The sequence below is a fragment of the Colletotrichum destructivum genome, chromosome 1, assembly GCF_034447905.1.
Source record: "Colletotrichum destructivum chromosome 1, complete sequence".
Taxonomy (NCBI): Eukaryota; Fungi; Ascomycota; class Sordariomycetes; order Glomerellales; family Glomerellaceae; genus Colletotrichum; species Colletotrichum destructivum.
In genome coordinates, this window is record NC_085896.1 from 2,014,607 (window position 1) to 2,038,567 (window position 23,961).

A 23,961-nucleotide genomic window follows, 5' to 3' on the forward strand; every position below is an offset into this window, starting at 1 on the left:
CAAGTACTCGAACTGGCCGAATGTTTCCTTCTCCCCGCAAAGCATGAGGTACGAGGTCTCGGTACAACCCCTTACTGCCTCGCACAACCTGGACGCGACCTTCAAGTAATCAGTATACATGGCGAGGAAGACTATGAGAAGGGACTCGTTCACATGGTCTCATTTCTTGGTCCCTAGCACCTGTCTTCCGGATCACTTGCTGGGAGGAGACGCAAAAATGTCGAAGTCGAGCTCCTCGAGACCCTTGATTGCCAAATCAAGACTACTGATGGCCTTGCCCTTAACCACGTGTCTCTCGCTCAGCGCTTGGTAAATTTCCCAGACCGTCAAACGCTGGGTGAAATTGACGTTAGCGTAGGTGTCCTCCAGTTTTGAGAGCATCTTGAGAACGGTGGTCTCATGGGCCTTGGTTACGCAAGTGGCCACGGCGGGATGGACCTCCTGGATAAGGTCCTGGCGTTTATGAAATGTCTGCTTTAGGACTCCCTTTTTCTTCTCGCACAACTCGCAGCGGTAGATTAGTTCCCAGTCGCTCAAGGACATCTGAGTTTCTTTATAGCACTGATCCCCATTTCGGTGGAATGCGCTCATCGTCTCCGGAAAGCAGGCAGAAGTCTCAGACATGGTCCACTCGCAACCTGTAGCTGCTGTCGTTGGCCATATTGAAGTAGGGATTCTTGACAAGACATATGCTGCCTTGCGGCACCATGTCCTAGAGTTGCAGCGCTGGCTCGTCGGGCTAGTTGTAAGGCCGGAGAAGAACCTCCGTTCCTTCCTCGCTCTCTACGATCATCATGAGGACGTTGATTCTGTACGGTAAGGTCATGGTTCGGAGGAGGAAACACTTTTAGCGATGATACTTCTCGAGCCGCATATTGAATATAGACAGGAGCTTAAGCTTATTCACCTGTTGAGAGCATGGTAGTATGCTGGGGGCATCTGTGTGGTCTTGGTTATCATTTCTACGTCGAAAAAGACAGACGTTTCTTTGGTTATCATCATTTGCTCGTTGAATTGGTCGATGAGTACGTCAGACAAGAGATGGTCATGGGTAATTCGATCCTTCTTGTGACGGTCGTTGTCTGCAGAGATCTGCAGCTTCTAGACTCATGCTGCGAATTGGTCAATGGCAGATGTTTCTCGGAGGTCCATGGTGGATAGAAAGGAGTCTCGGAGGAAATTTTCGAAATATCGATGGGCGTAGAAGGTAGAATCTCGAGATGTTTGCCTTCAGTGTTTTGGGATATGAGGTTGGAAGAAGAAAAGACTCTGTTGTCTTGGACCGAGGAAAAGAATTCGACCATACATCTGTTTGTTTGTATGCTTCCACATCATCCCGACAGGCAAGTATGCCATGTGACACTAAGGAGGAGCACTTGATGCTTGTATAGATTGCAGGCACGAGACGAGTTTCTTCCATGGCTGGAGAATTTGAGGAGATTCAACCAGTGCACATCGTGCTGCCCACTCGGTGACCGACTTGCAGGCCTCGAAGTCAATAGAGAAAGGTGATCGTATGGTATGTCCACAAGAACAATGTATGGCTGATGATACATAATCTGGTTCGAGCAAAAGTCACTTCATGACTTTTTTCTCCTAACCCCAGCCTATTGTTACGAGAGATGGCTGACAAAGTGGTTTCCACTCTTGCTGTTAAAACCGGCTGGCTTGTTTGCCAGGAAACAACCCTGGAGCTAGGCAATGGAGCCCTTTATGAAAACGAGGTATCTCACCCTTCTGCAAACATTGGGTCACTTTGAAATGTAGCACTTCCCACGGTCCTGGAAAGGCCCGGCCCGCCCTAGCCGGGTGGTGATGTTACTTTGCCACGATCTGCTACCCCTCACAGGAAACAACCCATGCAACAGAAGACCTGGATCAATTTTTGCAAATCCCCGGGCATCCGAAGGGGCACGTGGTGTCGATACAAGACGTCGGTGTGACAAGGTTATCTGAGCCGCAACGAGGCCCGTTTAGGCTACAGTGATAAGTCAACAGCGAATTCGGCCGTTGTAAGTATTGATCTTGGGATTTCAATCGATTTGAGGTGCTTCTAAGGACTGGTAAACGATCAACTCAGCAAAATCAATATCATTTGCCAAGCAAATGCGTAAAATACGCCGACTTGTACCGCTTTCGAGCAGCATTTGGCAGCCAAAAAAAAAAAAAAAAAAAGAAAACAAAAGGAGGAGGTAGGGTTCGTTCGCTAGACACAAAATACTTCCATGCTCTTCCTGAAAAGGCATCAAACAGTCTCACGCATGCCTCAGTCCAGCAGAAAATACGTTCCAAGCCCACCACTACAGGTGACCGCTGAGCCTCATCGTCAGGAGCCCGTCGGATGACACCAGTTGGCCCGACGTCCCGCCCCTCCCGCTCCCACTCCCCATCAGTCCCGTTGCCGAAGGGCGCAAGTCCACCACCAAGTCGACATGTCACGATTGCCTAAAGCGGATCGAGAACGTCTGGTATTGGCTGAGAAGGCTGGAGGCCCGCTGAAAAGAACACCACGGAAGACCCTCTTCTGCATAAAAAGTGCGTGTATACGTATGTCAATTCCCGCCTATACTGCGTAGCGGAGATGCTCAATCCCCTATCGTAGCTGTCGTTTAGTGTACACACCCTCAATGATAAGGTCCTCTCCGTCCAATAATTGATGTCGAAAATGTCCCAAACGCCGCTGTGTGATGCAGGGTACCGCAGCAGGCCTCAGGGCCCAGAGAGACTAATGTGGTTTGCCCCGTTGGTCCCTTTCAGCCCTATGATCGGTATCATGCTAACCTAAGGTGAGCCACACCTCGTGATCATCCTCCTTCTAAATAGTCCATATCGTGGTTCGAGCCAATGGGAAGCCGCGAGGCAGACGACATGCTTGAGTTTTATGTTGTCGTGTATTGTGTGTGGTGTAGAGATTCCCGTAAACGCCGTTGATAAAAACAAATGATGTGCCGGTTCAGCCCGCGTTGTCCACTTGTTGATTTACTGACCGTTGGCTATCGAGCGTTAGCATCTATGGTGTCAGATAGTGACATAGATACAGGTGGTACTCACTGGGGTCGTTGGGGAAAGAGTTGGAACCGTCGTCGCCCTGCTTGGAGAGCATCTTGAGAGTAGCGCAGGTGGTAGAGTTCATGTTGACTGATGACTGTTGATGTCTTGGATTTTGGTAAGGGATGACTCGAAAGGCCGTCTTGGTATGAGGTAGTGAGGGTCTTGTGATGAAGGCGTGTGAGTGTTGTCTTCAAAAGTGTCTGTTGGACTCAGTTGGTGGCAAGAGGAGGTTAAGGCACCAACATTTTATATCCAACAATGAGCCTCATTGCCTCGATTGAGTCACTCGGGAGACGAAGAGTACGTCTCTAAAGGCAGACACTAGATGCCTTGCTCCTGTCGGCCTGACCTACACCCCCTAGTCATGGTCATGTATGTAACTTGTCGACACAGCCATGTCAACCTACAAAAGTCGATAATGACAATGTCAAAGACATGGAATGCTCCAAACCCGTACCAACCCGCAACGCGCGTTCGCGCAACAGTGGTACACTCGGTTTACGCAGCCTAAGTATATTCCTAAAAATTAGGCAATTGCGTCGTCTGATTCGTTCATTGCTTTCGTGTTCAAACAAGCTAGGAACACTTAGATCGGGTGCCTTGAATTCGGGTTTGATCTTGGACCCCTCCAGATGCGGCTTGGACCCCGCCGCGGCAAGGCAGACCAAGACATCCATTGCCCCGTGAGTCAGATCGAATGTGACGACGTTGATGGCATGCCGCGAAGTGACAAACACCCCTCCAGTCGAAAATGGAGGATGGAAAGGAAACAAATTGTCGCTACGGCGAGACTGCATGCCGCTTGGGGTCGTGGGGGCTGGGGCACTGTGATGCCTGGGTCGTGGAGACGAAGTGGGCATGGGGGTCCCAGACGGTCGGAGGGCGCGTACCCAGTTTTCCAGGCAAAAGGGGGGAGCTGCCTGGAAAGCAGTCTCTCTGGCGATAGCAAGACGAAAAAGTCTGGAAACAACGGGAAGTACCATATCACGGGGTTTGACATGTACGCGCCTTGCGTGTGACCGATCGAGGCATCCATCACCAAAAGCGCGCGCATGTGTGTGTACTGATGTGTATGTGGATAAGGGAACCCTTGACAGACGGTGGCTTTGCGCCTCGGTAAGAAGATGTCGAGAGCACGTACGTGCTCTTGTGTTGGGGCGGCGAAGGAGAAACGGAACAATGACACAGAGAGACACCAAGTCGAAAGCCGGGCGGTTTTCGCACTGCCCGGATGACTGACATTGACAATTCTGGTAGCTTGTGATAGGCATCAATCTCAGTGTGAGTCGGTCGCCTTAGGCTGACTGACTAACAGCGGCCGGCCGGCAAGGCGCACCGAAGACAGTTGGCTGGGATACGGACGGATACATAGACAGAGTCAGACAGGACACAGAGTACATCCCAACAACACAGCCGTTGCGAAGATTTGGTATGTCGGAAATCACGCCCCCACTGACATTTCTCGGTGATGTGCGCCGTCATGATTGACGGAACCAGAACGCGACAAAATCGGATGGGAGGCACAGCCCAGTTTCCCTCTAGCACTCAAACTGACCGAACACAACTGGAAAAAGTACGTTGGTGGTCGGTTGATTATTTTGGTGCGAAGTGTGTAAAGAGGAAAAAGGGCAAACAGGAAACGGAGAAAGGTGGTTCGCGGCAATATAGCAAGAGGTGTCGTTGCCTGCGGTCGCATGGTTAGGTAAGCATTGCTGCCTAAGCGTACAGAACCAATCAGGGCTAGCACCTCGCGAACCTCGTGATTGAGGAAGGGCGGCCCCATATTTTCCCAGCCGACGTGTTTTTCTCGCAAAAGTATATTTTCACGCTCTTCCCTTCTTCATCCTGTCCGTTTGCTCTTCATCGACATCCAAACATCTTCGCGCGCGGGCCCGAAACCAATCAGAGGCAGGATTCCTATGTATGGTCCTGATCAGTCCATCGAGTGTCAGACTTGTCTCGTTCCATCACAAGACATTAAGCTGGCCTCGTATCTGGACCAATACGCTCTCTGTGGGCTCATCTGCAAGTGCCGATGGCCACCCCAGGCGGCACGCGCAAGAAGACCTCATATTTGGAGTGTCGCAATTGCGAACAAGCGGTCACACGTTGACCAAACCCCACGATTTGCCTACACCTCGCGATCTTACTGCGCAAGAGTGTCAACTACTTTTTATATCGTTCGAGTGGGAGAACAAAACCAACGGTCTAGACAACCGGTCCGCTCCACCCTGCTGCCATTGAGACCAGTGTGGCTCCAGGACTAAAATCGGACGAACATATCACGTCGCTCTTGCACGAGAGGCGGCTGGTGTGTTCACTCTATGCTTGCGCATTCGGCGAATGTCATTATTCTGCCAGCGCAGTGATTGTTTAAACTCGACATGACGCGCAGATGACTGCCCGAACAATAGCAGAGGGTATTTGATGATTAGTCTTTTAAATAAGGCCGGAACTCCACATTGAAATGCATAAACCACATAGACCATGGCTATTTCATATCATGCTCTCGCCAAAGATGTACTTTTCGTCCAGGAAAGAGAGCAGAAATTTGGCGAGTAGCCGACCCGTATAATTTACCGAGACGTCACGGGGAAAAGGGTGCTGCTCGCCGTTGCTGGGGAGAATCGGGTCCATCGTCAGGAAGTCGAGTTCAACGACTGCCAAGAAGAGAAGAAAGCCTCGCGTCAGTAAAGGATGATTCGACCATCGGGGAGCTTTCGGGAAACCTACAGCTGTCGCCCTGGAGCAACTCTTTCAACCCTATGACCATCTCCATCGCCGGCCCGTCCAGATCGCCCTGCTCGGCCCACGAGCTATCAAGCATGGGGTTGAACGGCCTCGTCGACGTGTCGCGGCTGTGCGTCTGGTAGATCTGGTGAAACTGGTACGCAAACTGCTTAAACGGCATGTTTTCGACCTCCCGGTTGATGTTGAGGGCGTCCTGGCGCTTGTACTCGGGAGGCGTGTGGTTCCGCAGACTGATCTCGTTGAGCGCCACGACAAAGTTGTCGGCGGCCGTCTCGACCGACTCCATGAACAGGCAGAGCACCAGGAACGACGCCATGCACGGCGCCCACTCCCGTCGCGACTTGGGCTTGAGCGACTTGGAGAAGGATTCGAAGAGGTACTGCATGTCCCGCATCAGGAGCTCGTCGATCACCGCCTTGATCTGCCTGTTGACCACGCGCGGCGTCACCCACGGCACTTCCTGCGGCACAAGACCCGAGTCTTGTAGGCTGACGACACTCGGCCTGGTGATGCATAGGTGTCGCGTCATGACGAAATGGGCGCCGTATATCGCCAGGGCTTTCTTGACCATGGCAGACTGGACAGAGAGGGGTTTGGTTAGCAAAGCGGCATCACAGAGGTTAGGCGGAGGCGGAGAGGCATCTTACATCAGACTTGCTAGCATACCTCTGCACGACGTCCAATACCTTCTTCGGCAGCTCGGTATGCCGTATTGACTCCGTCACGGACTTGGCGTATTTGGGCTCGGCAGCGATGGCGGCCAGGTACCCCTTGACCTTCTTTCTCAAAGCGTCTCTTTGTGCCGCCGAGTCCAGCTCCAAAACCATGGGCGCCGTACCCCTAGCCTGAAGGTCCACCCTGTCTCTTTGTATGTGCAGATGGTAATGTTGCTGCACTTCGGCCGTCCGGGGGTTGAAGAATCTAGCCTTTACTTTCAGCGACGCGGACAGTCCCGAAAAGAGCTCGACCTCGCGAGGCGCCAGTTCCACGGCGTCGAGGTCGACGTTCTCCGCCATGAAGTGAGACATCTGATCCTTCCGGAAGTGACGCCGCATGAAGTCGGGGAACAAGATGGTGAGGAAGTCGGAGAACTGCCAGCACACGACCTGCGGCACTTGGAGGGCGATCTTCTTGCAGTTCTTACACGGCCTCTCCGAGTCGCACTTGACCTTGCGGCTGTGGCAGCAGAAGCATGCGCCCAGGCGACGGACCTGCAGGGCACTCTCCTTCGTGGCGTTGGCCAGCGGGCCCTTACGTCCGCGCGTCTGGGTCTTCATGGCCTCGAAGCACTCGTACGGATTGGGCCGACCCGAATGGGCGTTGATGGAGTGGGGCGTGACGATGACGAACTTGCTCGCCGGCTCGCCGGCCTTCTTCTTCTCGACCTTGCCGGCGATGACCTTGCGGATGGGGCTGGATGTGGCGGCCTTGTCGCCTTCGTGTTTGAGGTCGGGCGAGGTCGGGCTCGAGCGAGGCGGGCTCGTCGTCGCGGAGCCCTGCGACGATGAACAGAGGCCCTCCATCAAGAACATGGAGCTTCCATTGTCGACCTTGAGGTTCGCCGGGTTCCATGGATCCGAATTGGAATCGGGATGCAAGGTTTGCGATAGGTTGATGCTGTCCTGCTGGTGCTGGGGGTATGTCTCCAAGCCCTTCAGGGGGGTGTTCGTTTGGAAGGAGTTGATGAAGGAGGTCAAATCTGCGCGGAAAGCGATCAGCTCGAGGACGTAAAGGGCCGGAGCCAAATGTGAAAGACCACACTCACCGTTCAAGTTAACCTGGTCTCCAGAGAAGAGGTAGCCCTGGGGTGTCAGAAAATGCGACTCCTGACCGGCGGCAACGAATTGGCCATCGGCGGCGGACGGGCCCGGAGCAGCAAAGGCCTCAGGCTGCTCCGGGAAGCTCGCGGCGGAGAAGGCGGGCTGGTCGGGGTCGAGGTCGAGGTTTAGCGGGGAAAGTCCCGTCGGGTCCGAGGTGGCGCGGTGGCCGACGACGGCGTAGCCGTTCAAGCTGCCGCTGACCGGGCTAGGGAGAAACCCGACCGAGGCTGGGTACGAGGCGTAGTCCAGATACTGCCACGACTCGTCCGTGTCGGCGGCGGACTGGACATCGTATGGGGAGTGAGGCGTCGGGCCCCTCGAGGAGACAGACGCCATCGCGGACGGTGCTCTCCGCTTCGGATTTGACGCTGGTGGTATGGTCGTAGCAATCGGAAGTGTTCCGCCGTTTTGAAATCGATAAACCGCCAAGTGCTTCGGGGGCGGGTCGTTTGATTCGAGTCAACGAGAATGGAACCTCTTTGTTCGTCGAAAATCGAGGCGGTCTTGTTTCTCCAACGTGAGATGGCCAGCTGTCCAGGGGGCGGCGTTGGCTGCTGGCTACGTATGCTGACACCCAATCCCGGGAACTGGCGCGCGCCGCGGGCGGGGAGGACTTTGAGCCTTTGTTGGGTAAACGAAAATGCAAGACGTGTGTTCGTCGTCGTCTTTCAACACTCAAGAACCATGTGGAATCGCCGCTCCAAACCTTTAACCGGTCGAACTCGAGCAGGGAGTCAGTCGTCAATCTGATGGTTCGCTCTTTTCTTCTTCTCTCAGGCCTTCTTTACCGCTCGGGAAAGTCATGCAGGAGAGCGGGAACGATGGGAAAAGGGCACGAAGAAGGGCGGCCAACAAGATTAATACAAGTGGACGGCCGGTATCACCCACGCCAGCGACAACCAGTTAGCTACGCCGCCGCCGTATATCCCGCGCTGTACGGTACTTTTGCTGCTTGTAGTGCTGAACCAGCTGGGCCCCCAGTGGCCTACAAGCCTCAGCTTGCTAAACCTCTTTTGGGACCGAGGGCGGGTCCCGAGCCAGTGTATCGATTGGACGCTGGCTTCGCTAGCCCGATCCATCACCGGCCGTTCACCGGGGCTAGGCCGCGCGGGAGAGCCGTTTGCCACACCGGGTGACCGAAGCGTATTCGGCGCCTGCAACGGGGGGGGGGGAAACCGGGATGCACGTGGCTCGATGATGAGGAACGGCAGGACCTCTTCACAAGTGTCCTACCAGACTGGCGTCGCATTTCAACAAGTCGCGACAGCAGACACGACCCCAACTCTCACCACCTAGGAACATGAAACAGGCGGGCAGTCAGCACTGCCTTGGGTTTCCTTCCCACCTCGCTTCGGGGGCGGGGGTAAGCGTTGTACTTGTTACTTCCTTTCACCAATGTCACTCTCAATCTAACACCGATCACTGAACCCGAGAATATGACTCCAACGTCGATTTACCAAGATCAAGAACATGAACAAACTGTGCACCCGAGAACATGGTTTCTTGGCTTCCTTACTCTGGCAGGTTTCTCAGAGATCGACGGACGCGCTCGCAGCAGCGAACCGGTCCGAGTCCCAAATCCCTGACCCAACGGCCGCTATTCTCCAACCTCTCTCACTCGGCATTTGCATCCTGCTCCCCGTCAATAATCAGGATTGCGGGCGTCACAACAGCACGCCAATCCTGGGAATGGCCTTGACTCAAACCGATCTCTCACGCGCCGTGCCTTTACGCCACGTTGCCATCATGAACCGTCCCCAGACACCAATCCACGGACATGTCTTTGGAAACAAATGCCTTCCCGCATCTCCATGCTCGACACTGGACGCTCAATACCACCACTGGACTGTCCATCAACCCTTCCAATGCCAGCCTCCGCCTGTCGATACCTTCAACTACAATGGTTGGCAAGCCATGAGCCTGCCCGTCGTACGATCAGATTTATGCCTGGCATCCCCCGCCAAGATTAGGTTCAGTACACACGTCGCCTGACTAGGACTTACACGCCAGAAACACAAGCTGATATGTGCCGGTCATGACTGCTCACACGAAAGCGAGCGGGCCTCTAGAAGCTAAACGGCACCCAAGCCGTTTGGCGCCGCCTCCTCGCCGGCACCAGCACAGTCTGAATGAGGCCGCCACCCATTTCACTGCAGAAAGGAAAAGCGTCATGAGCTTTCGCCTGGCTCCGCCGGCATCCTGCCGCGGCCCTTAGTTCGCTTCCGTCTGCCTCTGTGAGAATGTGAAGCCGTCTTGCAGCACCCATAATTCGGCAGTTTCGCTAGGGCGCGTTTTGAATAAAACGGGATGCCGGGCAGAATATCTAATACCACCAGGCCGCCCTCAGCCCCGTCGGCTGTCGTCTCCTTGACCCACCTGGCTACGAAACTAGTTTGTGACCCTCGAAACAACAGCTCAGAGTCCCAAGTCCGAACAAACATAACTTGGCATAGCACTCTGACTACACTCAAATGGCTGGTAATGACCTCGCCAAGGTTAGCCCAGGGGGTCGTCTGTGTGGACAAACCGCTTCTCTCACATCTTCCCTCGAGGAGACCTTCTTGGATTACACTCTGACCGGTTTCGAAGCAGTGGGCAAGTATCCCCAAGATAGAAGCATCCAAACCAACTGAACCATGGCCACACGCTAGCTGTGCACCGCTCTACATCCTAGCTGCCACACGCTTTTGCTTATTCAATAACCAGTCAGCCAAGATTCGAAACGACCTTCCATCGGCCCCCTCCAACGCTCTTCCATAATCCCGCTGCCCTCCCCCCCTTCTGCGTTGCCGGTCCCCGGTCCCGGGCCACTGCGGCCTTCTCGACGTTCGTTCCAGCACGAGCCTGCCCACCACCCAGAACAGGGCCCCATCTGCACCTCCCTCAGTTGCAGAAATCTTATATTGAGCCCTTGTACGGATATGTGAAGTACACACAGTAAATGGGCGGCAAAACTGAAGAAGGCAAGCAAGGCTGTACCCACCTAGGCCGGCATGCGGCATCGTGCTACCATGTGCCCCGTTCACTTGTCAAACTTCAGCACCAACCATTCATCCCCATCAGCGACCTTCACCCATCAAACACTGACATGTCTGCTCCCAGTACAGATAGTACTAGCCCAATACCCATGATCGGAAATTGCAGGTTTGCATCGTGCTAACCGTCGGTTCTTGCCCCGTCCTTGACGTAACTCATCGCCTATCAGAGGGTGCTAAGCGGTGTGCTCCGTCGGGTTTCTATTAAGCGGCGGCGTGCTGATCGAATCTGTTGCCCTCTCCTCCGCTTCGCCAATGTTAACCCCCCCACCCCCAGTGCCCCCCTCCCCCAGGTAACCCATCAAGCGGGATGCGACATCACGGAGCCCCCCTTCCCCTTCTTCACAGAGCAGCACATCGGGTTGTTTACGGTTTCCATTCCCCGATCTTGGCACGGTCGAGAGGGAACCCCCCCTCCCCCCCCCCATCGATCGCCCCGTCACTCCCTCTTGGTTGCTCCCGCCCAAACCACCCCGTCAGGCACGCAAGCAGGACACACACATCGGCCGATGATCACCGTTCATTTCAGCCCAACCCAAGCGCTGTTGTGTTGGGCGATTGAGAGGCACCCAGCGAACCCTTGAGATCAGCCTTGGCACCTGCCGCTCCTGGCTTGCAGAGATAGATGCATGAGTGCCAGGCATGCAAAGAAACGGGACTTTGGCTCCTCCTAGGCTGTGCGTGTATCACAAGGATCACCCGATGTCGAAAAAGACAAAGGACAGCGCAGTGGACGGGACCTCGAAAGGGGCGATGTCCCTCGACCTGGATGTCTGCGAGGCTGAAGAAAATACTACATGAAATTCTTCAGCGCTAGAGAGCGCACGCTGCCAAGGCCTATGGATATCAAACTGCCCTAGGTTCATCTAAGCCGCCCAAACCAGCGAGTAGAGAAGAAGAAAACGACGCGGAGGGACGGCGTGCCACGAGGGATACGTCTGAACCACTCTCTCCAACAAGAACCACAGAACTGCCGACAGCATCAAGAAACCTCACCGTAGGCCAAGTGTAAGATGAAGCACACGAAGACATGACCCGTCGAAGTAGCTCCAGGGTCACCTCTCCCTCTAGCACGCCGTGGCGGTACCATAAAAAGAAGAATAAAATGGAACAATGACACCGGCAAAAATAACTAAAAAAAAACCCTGAAATAAAGAACAATGTACAAGGACGGTTTCCGCTGTGTTCCCAAGGAACCCCTAGCGCCCATCGCTTCCCTGTGATATCCTCTCATGTCCTCTTTCGCTTGCGAAACCAATCCGTGAAGGGTGAGGGGAAGTAGGGGTATATGAGCGTGAGTGTTGTGTCGTGTGCAATAAAGATCATTCAGAATAGTAACAAAGAGGCACCTTTCCTTCTGCCCTGAATAACGGGCAATATATTACCATTTCCTCGCCGTAAAAAAAAACACACGAAACAAACAAGACGCAACTCGCTTGCCGAGAGATGGAGGGTTTGAGCTAAGCTAGCCTGTGGTGTCTTTCCTGCGTCGTTCCTTCGGGAGGGAATCTATCGTCCTGTGGACACCCGCCCTGTTTCCGTATCAGAGTCATCTACTCTCGTCTTCGCGTTCTCTCTTCTAAAGAGTGAGAGGGATCCATTCAGCCCGTCTGCAATAATTTTCAAGTTCGTAAGGTCCGTAGAAATTCGTCAAAATAGGGCCCGGTGCACCGTTTCCCTACGTTAGGATTGGGCATGTACCGCACGCCGCTGTCGGAGTCCGACTTGGGCGAACAATGGAAAGCGTGGAAACAGATTAGCTTCTGAACCGCGCGACGGCGCGGTCTTGAATCTGCTTCTCCGTGGAAACGTATAGTCGGTCTAGGTATTCCATGGCACTGGCATCCTTGAGGATCTTGGCCACTTGGATGCCCGCCGAAATGAGCTGTAGAATATTGCGGTCGTCCTTCAGTGGGCGACTCTGATGCTTGGCGGCGTGCCGCATCTCCAGAGAGTTCTCGAGAATCGTGACAAACTGCTTAATCTGTCCGTTGTAGAGCACCCGCGCGGGAATACGGCGCTTCGTCGCCAGCCGCTTCAGGAGATACACCCATTCCGTCCATTCCCGATCCTGGGGCCGCTCTACGGGCCGCATGTCCTGCGTTAATGGAATCGGAAACTGGTATTTCGCAACGAAGTCGTAGGCACACTGAGAGAGCCGGTCGTTGACTTGGGTCAGGACCATGTCTTGCTCTTGCACGTGCAGGTTCGTCGGCAAGTGAGGTAGTTCACGCTCTTGCATGGCGATGTATTCCGGTGGCGGGCGGGCGAGAAATTGATGCGGGCCGTCGAATTCGTCGCGGTTTGACGGCCTACGCTGAGGCCTTCCCTTCCCATTCACCTTTCCTTTACTCGGAGGCGTGGCGCCTGCCCCGTTCTCGAGGGAGTAGTCAGACAAGTTCGGGGATGCAATGATGTCGTCGACCGAGTCCGTTGGTGAGTATCTCTCCTGGTGGTCCCACGCCTGGGAGTTCGTACTCTTGTACGAGCCATAGCCAGCAGCACCACTGATGCCGTATGTGCCAGAAGCCGGACGTGATCCGTACGCCGGGGCGGCGGCGGCGGCAACATGGGGATTTGTTCCGATCGGCAAGTTGTAATTACTGGCTCCTGGCGAGTATGTAGACACGCTTTCAAGGGACAGTGTTACTCGCTTGTTCCTTTGTGATGAAAATGGCAGAAAACTCGACGTCTGGTTCTTACCTTGATGAGCGATAATAGTTGCCGTCAAACCCTCCAGCGGGTGGGAATGTATCATTGTACATTGAACTTTTCTCGTTGGTCAGTTTTCCGTCCTCGGGCTTCAGGAGATTAAAGAGAGCGGTCCGTACCTCCGCGTCGAGTTCCACGGTCCGTTGGACATGGCTGAAGGTCTGTAGGCAAAATCCGGCTGGGCCATATCTTCCGGGGGCATAACGGTAGAGAAAGAAAAGTCAAGCAGCAAAGCCCTGGAGGTTTCCAAAGAGTCCAGGAGATGGAGGCCACGTGAAATAAGAATAGTCCTTGGGCGGGCAGGTCAGCCCTGGGTGTCCAGAATGAGTCCCTTGGGCTATGAGCTTCGGCCAAGTATTCCTGGGACAATGCGGCAAGATGTCTCCTCAAACACAAGGGAATCCACGATAACGGAATGGTCTTGTTCCAGGATGGTACCCTTAAAGAACTCCGGGTCGTTGCAGGGGCGGTGTGGGTGTTGGGGGAGAAGCAGGTGATCGATCCAAGAAACGACCTGTCTCCACGACGGTCACCTTAAATGACTTATAAGGTGATCGGGAATGGCTTGACTTGGAAGACAGACACTAGGGGGTTAGTGGTAGATGTCTGGTTTTGCTGGCGCAAAACGGGAAAGAAGAAACCAAGAGGCTCCTGGGATGGACGAGGATGAGGGAGCGGGCAGGATCCTGACAGTGGATGATTAAGTTCGGAATGGAGGCATTTATGTGTGCTTGAGATGGCTCTCCTCGTGGGGCGTGGTATCGAAGCGGCGAAAATGGTTGATCCCAGTTAGGACGGCAGAAAGATGTGGTCCGTTGGGAAGTCGAGGCGGAGGGGAGGACAGGACAGGACAGGACAGGACAGGACAGGGACCAGGAGAGACGCAGGCCGGCGAGACTCGAGTAAAGATTTGCATTCGCCCCAATGACCAACACCACGGAGACGTCTTTGGTTTCAAACGAACGGCTGCCGCATGGGCTGGAGGATACGTGACTGCCAAGCGCTATAGTCGAGAAGGTTCGCCTGCCGGGCTTCTTGGAATAGATTGGTTGACGATGCGCGCCCTGGGTCTAGTTGGCATTCATCCCTAGCTTTGCTGAGCCCTTGTTTTTCTGTCGTGGACCATATGCTCGACACGCGAGTGACGAGGGAGATCAGCGTGCCCTTGGATGGCCGGTGTCCTCCCATCCCCTCTATTTTCGCGCGATACCAGGTCGACCGTTTTTCTTTTCGTTTGACAGTTGGCCCCTCCCTCAGGGAAGACCCCAGAAGGAAAACAAATCTAATGGCTGGTCCGTATACAAAGTACAGGCTGGTGCGTGGAAGTCATTGGGTATGCCAACTCCCGACAGAGAACGGGGCCAGTCGTGTCGAGTAGGGCACCGATTGGGCTGTGACAGAGACTTTTCCATTACTGGGCTGGAGAATTGTTGCCCGAGGACTCGGAGTAGCCTTTCGGTACCGGATGGGATGATTTGTGCAGGGTTGTACCTAGCGGGAAAAGAAGCGGTGACAGGACGCCGGGTTGGGCACAAATTGGACAAGCAAACATGGACAGCCGATACGATGAGGGGACGCGCGCTACGTGCGAATTGTGCGTGCCCAACCATGCCTTGATGCCCACTTTAGAGAGACGAAGTTGCTTTTGTGTCTCGTTGAACCAGCAACCTTACCGTCCAAGTATCCCGACAGTAATACTGTCAGCGAGGATGAAGCGACGCCAGCCAATCGTGGTGGTCAGTGACAGACAAGCCCCGTGCTGACAGTCATGGGCGCCTTAACTGAAGGACAACTGGAAAATTGTTACCGATATGAGGCCAGGCCAGTGACTGGAAGAGGCTCCATGATTCGCGGACTAAGAAAATGATCTGACTTTGACGTGAAGCCGGTTGTGTCTTGGATTCTTGTCTTGTATTGGAGCAGGGAACCGGGGCCCAAGAATGATTTGCCAGGAAGACAGTCAATGGGGCTGGAGAAGATTTGTGTTAGGAGAAGGGGAATCACTCTGGGCAGCGCAAGGGCCGATGGCGCGCGTACCCCAGAGGCTTGCTTGCTTCATGGCTGCCGTTCGGCTGGCTGCGGGTGACTGGGTAGTCAATCGATATCGACCTCCATCGCCAATCAGGCGGGATGACGTGCGCCTCGGTTAACCCCAGTATCCTGGGAACTTTGTCGATAACCTCAACCGATCGAGCTTGACCAAGTTCCAGAGTCAAGTGCAAGCCAAAATTGTCGGACGATCGCAGTGATCTCTGCGCATGATGATCATAGGAGATTGCTCGATCTCGGAGTGCAGTTAATGGCAAGCAACTCGACCCAAGATTGGGTGGAGGAGAGGGGGCGGACTAGGGGAGACACGCTATTTCGTCTCGTCATGATGTGTCAAACGGCGCCTCGTGGTTTGCGGGGATGCTGCAGGATGATCATCTCGTCAAATTGAGACGACGTTCGTTGTTCGTTGGCCTCGTATAAAGAAGAGTCTGTAGTTCAACCAGCTTCCCGCGGCCTGTCTCTGTGCGCATGAGATTTGATTCTATGCCGTGACTTCTGAAGCACGGGGAGGCGCAAGTGTTCCAAAAGAACATGCGGAACCTCTACATGTGCACAGTGCCGATAGATGGATGAGGGAGGGGTGGTGGTGGGTGGGTGAGTGGGTTTGCTGTTTGTTGTCCCGCAAGCCTCGTCGAGACGAAATCTATCTGGAGCGGAGCAGACCGCAGAGCGTGGAGAGATGGCCGAAACATGGGAATCAGAGGTCTTGGGACCTCCATGCTTCCGGGCATTGATGAGTCCGGGATGGTGCGCATGGCGGAGCGAGATGCGCATGACACGACCGAAATCATCACCGGTGCGGTCCACTAAAAATCTGACGATTCGGAGGGCATGACCGGTCACTTCCACCGAGTTGTCAATGCGTCTTCGCGTCTTCGGGAGCTGCGTCGATGCCGGCTAGTCCGGGATGGCGGCTCCAAATCGAGCTCGCGCCGAATCGAGGACAGGTTGGTTTCTGGTGGACGAATGAAAGAGGAGGGGGCCATCTCAGCCATGGAAGAATGTTCGAATGTTCGACGAATGTTCGATGCTTTCGGCGGAAACAAGGCTATCCGAACCAGCAGTCTAGGCGGTATCTGTAGAGAGTGTATGATAGCGGGCTGGATTAGTAGGTAGAACAAGGTTGACGCTTGACGCTAACAATGATGACTCGGATATGTTAAAATTGGTTCATGACGTGGGCTAATGCAATCAATCGGGCCCTGGAACCGTCCGCTCCATCTTGGGAGTCCCGAGGACTGAGTGCTGTGAAAGACGGTTGGATGAAGTGTTGAGACAGCAAGTTTGGATCATGGTTGACGCTCGCCGATGTCTAGGTACTTATCTCCAGGGTACAGAGTTAGTAGGTAGCTAGACGACTGCTAACAGTGCAGATGCTTCCTTCCTGCTTGCCCCTTCCCCTCTGGGCCGTTCCGCTTCCCTCGCGTTCGCCGGTGGAAGCGACGGGCGACTCGGGGTCCAGAGCTCGCTTGGCAGGGCCGGAGCAAACAGCTCATGGACCCACTAGCCGACCTCGCTGGGACACTCTCATTGGATGGGCCATCATGCACGTCTCGTGTAGCAACTCCCACATGACGCCCTGCGCCAATCATCGTCAACGCCAGCAACGTTTCCGTCACGACAACAGAGCTCAGGAGGCTGATTAAAAGTGAACAATTCTTTCTCGACTCTCCAACCAATGCATCCTATCTCCCACTTCCATACTCCAAAGGACAGCGCGTTGTGTGCTTCTCTCCTGCCCAGAGCCAACACCGGGATCTCATGCACCTGCAAGATCAATCCCGCCCTGAACTGCATAGCCGCTATTGCATCAAGCATGGTCATTCGGCGCCGCTTTGAACCCCGGGCCTGTGTGGAGTATCATTGACGCCGAGCCACCGGTGGACCGAGTTGACATGGCACCGCCCAAGAGCCGAGTCCGTAAATTCCACCGCCGTAGCAAGAACGGCTGCACGACATGCAAGCAGCGCCATGTGCGATGCGACGAGCGCAAACCACTATGGTATGATTCACTCTGCCACCCCTTTCTCTCGCTCGATTGGGCCTTTCCGTCCCCTTTCATCTCCTCGGGGGAACATTTCTTTCGGACCGGGTCGGCTTATATCCCGTGTCCGGTTCAGTCATGGCCTAACACCTGCCGCAGCACGAACTGCCTGCAGACCGGCAAGGACTGCATCTACCCGGAGTCCGAACCCGACCATGATTCTCGAGCCGCCTCCGAGTCGGTCGCCTCCGAGGCCTCGGCCCCTCTTGTCAATGTCGTGTCCCACCAACCATTTGCCGGGTTCTCAGGTGACTACCAGATGTCGCCCATGTCGCAGTGGCTTTGGCACCAGTGTAAGTGGCCTGGACCGTCGTCTGCGGCAGTAACTGATCCGAGGCTCAGTTTCCACCTTCTACGTGAGGGGTCAAACCCCGGTTGAGAGGGGGCAAAACTTGTGCAGGTATACCATCCCACCTTGGCCGAGAATACCAGTGTGTGTCGGGACTAACACTCAGAAGCGTACAAAGAACGCTGCTGCATCCAGGTCTTCTTCATGGGTGCTTGGTTGTCGCGGCCTGTCAGTGGGCGTGGGTGACCGGTTCTCTCGAGCACGTCAAAGTCCCGTTTCTCTACCACAAGGCGGCGGCGTATGAATTTGCAAAGCAGCAGCTCTCCGAGTCTGCGGAGACCGTCAGTGACACGACCGTCTTCGCGATAGCCACACTGGCACTCACCGAGGTGTGTCACCACCAGCAGTTGTTCATAGTACACCGCTGACCAGACTCGTCAAGGGGGCCGTTGGCGATCTAGATGCGTCTTCAAAGCACCTGCGTGGTCTTCACAGACTGACGCGTAGGAAGAATGGCTACAACTTGATGAGGTCGAACTTGGCGCAGCAGATGTTGGAGATGTATGTTGTTACATGTAGTCCAAGACACATGCTAAGTCAGGCCCGCTGACATTCTTCTGCACAGGGCCGGAGATCGGCTTCGCCGAGGTGAGGTGAACGTCATACACGACGCCATCAGCGCCGATTTCCAGCCCAGCATCATCGCTTTGCTGTTCACATCATTGTGGGATATGGAAAGCCTACCACCGCGACAAGCACCAAGATACGGCTGGTGGGAGGGTGACGAGACCCCAACGGACAGGCTTTGGCAGGACTACACCAAGAACCTCAACTGGGAGCTCTCAAGGGGGTTTGACCCCGAGCGCAACATCGCCACCATGTTGAACGGCGACGCAAAGAGCAGCAGGGCTAGCTACATCGCCACCTTTTTCTACCTCGTCATGGCGGTCAACGACAGCGAGATGGATTGCGTCTTGACGGTATGGTTGCTGGAGCAGCTTATCGACGACGTCTGCGACAGGGAGGAGGATATGATTGCCGGCACATTCAGCCGCAGTCTGTGGTTCTGGAGTGTCTTGTTCGGCGCCGCCGTAGCCAACACGGGCAGGCCCATCACAGCAACGGGCAGGGAGCAGCTCGCGAAGTGGAGAGCGATGTACGCGGCGAAGCTGGGCCTGGCGAGTAGTGTGATGCGGCTTGATAGTTGGCAAACAGCAAAAGCAGTTCTCGCCGAAGTCGCCTGGACCGATGGTTCAGATGCGGAGGGGCGGCTACAAGACATTTGGGAGGATTCAGTAGTGGGCCGGGGCGTCCAGGACCGGATCCTCGATGTGAGCGGAGGAGGGACTTGGTGAGATGGCGAGAGGAGAAGGGGACGACTGCCAATGGCATGGCCCTTCAACCCAGTCGGAGCAGAATCTCACAGTACTGCTGAGAGGTTTTTGATCTTACCACAAATGCCAGTCAAAGAATGGTCTAGGCAGGATGAAGATGAAATCGAGACGGGGAAAATGCTCTTTCTTTGCTGTCGAGGTCTGGTCTCAAAACTACGGGGACTGGGTTCAAGCCAGGCAGCTGGCATGTGCGAAACTTGTATCCTCGCCCACGTTGGGGGGAGGGGTTCAGTTCAGTATGCCTGCGTTGCGTTGCCACTGCCCAACACGCAAACCGATCTATCGACAAAAGTGGATCGCTACAGCAATTGTGCCTAGGCAGTATGCGGTGATTCACACTTTGATATCCGTAGCAAACCCCATGGACTGCAGGAACAAACGGGGTCGTCTAGGGCCCTATCGCGAAGAAACCGATAGTCAGCCGTAGCCCAGGGTCCTGGGATGGAAGAAGTAGACAGACACACCTTGAACAGCTGGACATCCCAACACGGCATACCGTTCGTAGAATTGAGTCTGGAGAAGCTGAAACGGGAGAATATTAGACTGCATGAAGAAATCTCGAGGCGTTCCGCCCGCCGCTAGTCTTAGCTAGTGGTCTCGTGGCGTCGACGCTATTTGAGCCTGGCCAACTAACTAGGTCCTTTAGCTGAAGGACCCTGCCAACGACCAGAAACGGTCGGCTCCCGTGCGGTGGCGGCGGCGGCTACACCCGCTGAGCCCGTAGACCGAACGATCTGGACCGACAACATGGCGATTTGCGCTGTAAGGATTCTGATCTTCGGCTGGCGTGAAGTGGGTTTCACGAGGGTTTGTCGAGCCTTTGCACTGTCCATACGGGACCGTTCTTTCGCACTCCATGCGTTTTCTGGATCGCCGAGTTGCGGACGCCCCAAGGGCGGACATTCCAGAACGGAACGAAGCGATAGGCCCAGGGAAGGGGGTTGCCGAGCTTCAAGGCCGACCAGCTGCGGTGCTCAGTCTTGACTCATGCTTTGTGAACCTGCTAGATCACGGACGGTACCTCCCAAAGAAGACTGAGGCAAAGCTGAGAAGTGGATGAAGCAAGGTGATTGGGGTTACAGGGTCTGCAGTCGTATGATAGAATGGAGCGAAGCGAGGCGACGATGCTTACTGAAGCTGTTCAGCCGGTGGAAATCTTCCGCCTCGGTGATCTTGCTCTTCGAACAGCCCGAAAAGGCTCCAGTCGAGATACTGCGATGGCCATCTATAAGAACAGCTCGTTTTGTCACGAACTGTTGGTCTTTCCTTGCTCGTCACGCTCGCAGCATCTCAAATGAAGCACCTCAAAGGCCTCGTTTATTAGCCAAGAAACCGATTCCTCTTCTCATCTCTCCTCCAAGATGAAGTCCTCGCTCGTCGCCGCACTTGTCGGCGGCACTATCGCCGGTGTGGCCGCGTCCCCCATGGACGAGCTCTTCGGCCGCCAGGCCGTGTGCAACCGCGACAACTGCTTCCGCGCTGTCATCGGCTCTCGGCCCGGGCCGGCGTCGGCGTCGGCCGACTGTTCGTCATGGATGCAAGTCACCGAGACGCCATGCGCGTCAACCGTAACGCAGACGGCAGTCGTGACGATCTTCACCACGACTTTGAGCAACGCCTACCCGGGCCTCAAGAAGGTGAAGCGGGAGGAAGGGCTCGAAGACCGCCAGGTCTCGCCGACCACCTCGGCTGCCACCGCCAACCCGTCTTGCACGCCCTCGCAAAACCACCCGAGCAGCCTGCCAGCATACATTGACACAGCCTGCAAGGCCACCATCGGCACACTCGTTCCCACAGCGCGTTACTCGTCGGCCTGTTCGTGCAACGGCATCACGGCGGCGACGACGACGCTTCCCGCCGCCGTCGTCACGGTAACCAGCACCAGCACCGTGGAGGCGGCCTTCACGCCGACGAACACGCCAACGGCCTTCGTGCTGCAGGGCTCCGGCGACAGAAGCCTCTACGTGATGGTGGATGGCACAGGCGCCGTGCGTCTGGTCCGCGACGCCACAGCGGCCACGCCGTTCTACGTCGACAAGGCCGGGCAGATGCGCAACTACAACAGTCCTGACAAGACACTCGTTGACTATTACCGACCCGACTCGGCCACGGCCAACGACAGGGTGTACAGCGACGTGCAAGGCGATGGCAACTATGCGATCACATGTAGGAACGTCGGCCGTAACGCGGGCGAGTACTACGGCGGTTGTCAGTCGAGCGGCTCGCCCAGCGGGAATCCCGTTGTGTATGGGTTCGGATACTGCCCCAACCAGGGCGGCTATCTGTACATGATCCCCAACAGCTCGAATGTGCGATGCGCAGGGGGTTACGCTTTCCTGGGCTTCTGGTTGCAAGCGTACTCGGTCAACCCGTAATTAGACTGTGCCCAAGTAGGAGCTTTGGTGCAAGGGCAATAAATGTTGGAGGAAGAGGGAGTAGGAGGGGCTTAAACAGGTTCTTGACGCAAATTTTCCGAGTTCGATATAGGGGCCATGGCACAAACAGCATAGCAGACAACCCACACGTACGGGCAGAAATTATGGAGTTGGCAGAAATGTTTTTGAATTACGGATATACATACAGCGCGCGCACATTGATACACGAAAGTTATACTTACCATGGTCCATCTGGCAAAACTGATGCCCCTTCATCTCCGCAAGATGACGGCGCGACGCCTGTCAGGACAAAGATCGTCATGGTTTGCGAATTGCCTCGTGTCGTGTTTACTGTAGTAAGGGGGATCGGCGGCTCGGGGGGCCCATCTGCCGAGGGGGACGAGCGTAACAGAGTTTTTGATGGTGCGCAACACTCGACAGGGTACCTATGACCGAGTAATGACCCATGGACGACGATCCGCGAATAGTGGCTCGTTGGAGAGTGGGAGCAGCCGGACGGTAACTTTGTCTTTCGGCACGGACGGGTCGCACGCAGCGCACGTGTCTGGAAGAGATCTAAATGTGTGTTGTGTGTTGTGTGTGTGGGTGTAGATAGAGAGAGAGAGAGAGAGAGAGAGAGAGAGAGAGAGAGAGAGAGAGAGAGAGAATGCAAACCGGGGTTTGCCGAGCTTATGGGTTGGCGAAAGCGAGGCTATTTGGTGTTTGCAGCCGAGCAGAAGAGACCTACAAAGCAGGAGCAGGTAAGTTTGCAGGTTCAACTTGGCCGTTGGGCGGGTGGAAAGATAGAATTGGTACTGTTGCATACCTACCGAGGTTGGTATTCTGTAGGTACCTAGGTAGGTAGTCAGGTAGGAAAGAACCTGTAGTCGCACTCCTTCCTCCAGGTAAGTACAGAGTAACTTGCTTGGTCAGATAAGCAGGAACACGCAAGTGAAGCAAGTGAAGCAAGAACGGCGTTGCACTTTGGTTCGTTCTTGCCTGTGATCTTACGAGTCACGCTCACACTCACGAGGGACCGCGTTGGCTTCGTACGTACTTACGTATCTCCGTTTGTGCCGTCGCCAGCTACCACCTCGATGCTCTCGATCCCCGTTCTCGCCAATGCTCCCTCCCATCCATCCCATCATCAACGAAATAACGGGCGCATCGTCTCACGTCTTCGCACACTCTCCCAAGCCCCGTCGTCGTCGTCGTTGTCGTCGTCTGGTCTTCTATGTCCGTGTTTAGTGTCAGCTCATCCCGTTACCAATCTCGCATAACAGCAGCCAAACACTAGTGGTGCCCCGCGTCTCAACCTCATGCCGGCCTCAAAGTCAAGACCAACCGCTTCACCCAACAGTTAGGCCGTCGGCGTCTAAATCAGATCGGTGTGGACCCCGTATCACTTTTCCGACCAGAATGAGTTTTGAATTCCATGCTGCCAGCCCGACAGGCCAGGGCGTACGACATCGAGGCGTTGCTGTCGATCGAGTCGGACGCTCGTGGATCGTATCAAACAAAACACACAAGCCGCCGCTAAGCCCTTGATACGATGGACAGGTTGGCATGACATGGTGCCGTCAAGTGAACAACCACCTACGCGGAATACACTCACACGCGCGCATGCTGCATGCTGTGTTTGATGCATCACAAATGCATTTTCTTGACCAAAGTCGCAAATGGTTGGCGAGGACTGCTTCCGCCCGAGGCAGGTCACTGCCAGGTGACCCGTATCACATCACACCGAGAAGCGCCTTTCCGTGTGCCTCGCGGACTTGGTGCGTTGCTTGTCGTGGCATGTAGCCGACTGACCTACGACGATAACGATGGTAATTGAGCCAGTGAGCATCGAACATGCCCAAAAAGCTGCTGGTGGATGGTCTAGATGAGATGTAGACCGGCGAGTGCGGCCCGCACTATGGCCTCTGCTCCACCAACACATGAGCCACCCTATACCAATCAAGCAGCCGTCGACCAGGCGGGCGGGAAACACGAGGAGACGGCGGGCGGGCTGGCAAGCCGTCCTTCCGTTGTTCCCGCTCAGCTCTGTAGTGGTGTGGCCAAGCAGCGTTGGCTTGTTTGCCATCTGCGCCTTTTGTGAGTAAATCGTCAGTCAGCCAGCTCATCCATGGATGGACTTCTACCTCCGTACTTGGTGCTCGAGACGCCAACTGGAAACCGGTAGCTTTCACACCTGTACGAGGGAAAAGGGGGATGGGGTCGATCCAGGGATGTCTGAACGAGACCAACTGCCTTTTCTCTCCTTCCTTCCTTCTCGCCGAGATGAGACGAGCAGCTCCGGCGCATGGTGCAGGCTGATGATGGAGGGCAAGATGAAGAAGGGGTCGAACCGGGCAGCGCCCTTTCTATCCTTTGCTAGTTTGCGTGCGTCTGCCGGCTCGCCCTTAACTTTCCCGGTCTGCACGGATGTGTTGTCA

At 55.0% G+C, this 23,961-nt stretch overlaps 6 protein-coding genes across 6 annotated transcripts; 2 read left to right on the top strand and 4 right to left on the bottom strand.

The window, feature by feature from the left end:
* Positions 1-192: 192 nt before the first annotated feature.
* Positions 193-543, bottom strand: CDEST_00624 (uncharacterized protein; the record flags this gene model as incomplete). The annotated part of the gene is made up of 1 exon (XM_062916783.1): positions 193-543. One exon carries the CDS (start codon positions 541-543, stop codon positions 193-195), a length of 351 nt encoding a protein of 116 aa, XP_062772834.1.
* A 3,737-nt stretch (positions 544-4,280) lies between these two features.
* On the bottom strand, positions 4,281-8,439 carry CDEST_00625 (Putative zn(2)Cys(6) fungal-type DNA-binding domain-containing protein). The gene is made up of 4 exons (XM_062916784.1): positions 7,568-8,439; positions 6,450-7,501; positions 5,785-6,379; positions 4,281-5,711 (listed from the first exon to the last, which is right to left on the bottom strand). The coding sequence occupies exons 1-4, from the start codon at positions 7,956-7,958 to the stop codon at positions 5,548-5,550; spliced, it is 2,202 nt and encodes a 733-aa protein (XP_062772835.1). The 5' UTR covers positions 7,959-8,439; the 3' UTR covers positions 4,281-5,547.
* A 3,038-nt stretch (positions 8,440-11,477) lies between these two features.
* On the bottom strand, positions 11,478-14,658 carry CDEST_00626 (uncharacterized protein). Its single transcript, XM_062916785.1, has 3 exons — positions 13,489-14,658; positions 13,361-13,426; positions 11,478-13,287 (listed from the first exon to the last, which is right to left on the bottom strand). Exons 1-3 carry the CDS (start codon positions 13,569-13,571, stop codon positions 12,414-12,416), a joined length of 1,023 nt encoding a protein of 340 aa, XP_062772836.1. The 5' UTR covers positions 13,572-14,658; the 3' UTR covers positions 11,478-12,413.
* Positions 14,659-17,029: 2,371 nt separating this feature from the next.
* Positions 17,030-19,783, top strand: CDEST_00627 (Putative zn(2)Cys(6) fungal-type DNA-binding domain-containing protein). The gene is made up of 6 exons (XM_062916786.1): positions 17,030-17,423; positions 17,565-17,758; positions 17,808-17,865; positions 17,924-18,143; positions 18,197-18,315; positions 18,380-19,783. The coding sequence occupies exons 1-6, from the start codon at positions 17,317-17,319 to the stop codon at positions 19,107-19,109; spliced, it is 1,428 nt and encodes a 475-aa protein (XP_062772837.1). The 5' UTR covers positions 17,030-17,316; the 3' UTR covers positions 19,110-19,783.
* A 521-nt stretch (positions 19,784-20,304) lies between these two features.
* On the top strand, positions 20,305-21,535 carry CDEST_00628 (uncharacterized protein). Its single transcript, XM_062916787.1, has one exon. The coding sequence runs from the start codon at positions 20,510-20,512 to the stop codon at positions 21,521-21,523; it is 1,014 nt and encodes a 337-aa protein (XP_062772838.1). The 5' UTR covers positions 20,305-20,509; the 3' UTR covers positions 21,524-21,535.
* Position 21,536: 1 nt separating this feature from the next.
* On the bottom strand, positions 21,537-22,403 carry CDEST_00629 (uncharacterized protein). Its single transcript, XM_062916788.1, has one exon. It carries the CDS (start codon positions 22,345-22,347, stop codon positions 21,970-21,972), a length of 378 nt encoding a protein of 125 aa, XP_062772839.1. The 5' UTR covers positions 22,348-22,403; the 3' UTR covers positions 21,537-21,969.
* Between the last annotated feature and the right edge of the window lie 1,558 nt (positions 22,404-23,961).

Excerpts from the sequence above, each read along its gene's own strand:
- CDEST_00625 (XM_062916784.1), bottom strand. The coding sequence starts at position 7,958 with ATGGCGTCTGTCTCCTCGAGGGGCCCGACGCCTCACTCCCCATACGAT. Across the intron at positions 7,502-7,567 it reads AGACCAGGTTAACTTGAACG|ATTTGACCTCCTTCATCAAC; the intron begins GTGAGTGTGGTC and ends CTTTCCGCGCAG. Across the intron at positions 6,380-6,449 it reads GGTATGCTAGCAAGTCTGAT|TCTGCCATGGTCAAGAAAGC; the intron begins GTAAGATGCCTC and ends CTCTCTGTCCAG.
- CDEST_00626 (XM_062916785.1), bottom strand. The coding sequence starts at position 13,571 with ATGCCCCCGGAAGATATGGCCCAGCCGGATTTTGCCTACAGACCTTCA. Across the intron at positions 13,427-13,488 it reads CCGTGGAACTCGACGCGGAG|TTCAATGTACAATGATACAT; the intron begins GTACGGACCGCT and ends CAACGAGAAAAG. Across the intron at positions 13,288-13,360 it reads AACTATTATCGCTCATCAAG|CGTGTCTACATACTCGCCAG; the intron begins GTAAGAACCAGA and ends GTCCCTTGAAAG.
- CDEST_00627 (XM_062916786.1), top strand. The coding sequence starts at position 17,317 with ATGGCACCGCCCAAGAGCCGAGTCCGTAAATTCCACCGCCGTAGCAAG. Across the intron at positions 17,759-17,807 it reads GCAGTGGCTTTGGCACCAGT|TTTCCACCTTCTACGTGAGG; the intron begins GTAAGTGGCCTG and ends TCCGAGGCTCAG. Across the intron at positions 18,144-18,196 it reads CCACACTGGCACTCACCGAG|GGGGCCGTTGGCGATCTAGA; the intron begins GTGTGTCACCAC and ends AGACTCGTCAAG.
- CDEST_00628 (XM_062916787.1), top strand. The coding sequence starts at position 20,510 with ATGAAGTCCTCGCTCGTCGCCGCACTTGTCGGCGGCACTATCGCCGGT.
- CDEST_00629 (XM_062916788.1), bottom strand. The coding sequence starts at position 22,347 with ATGCAACAGTACCAATTCTATCTTTCCACCCGCCCAACGGCCAAGTTG.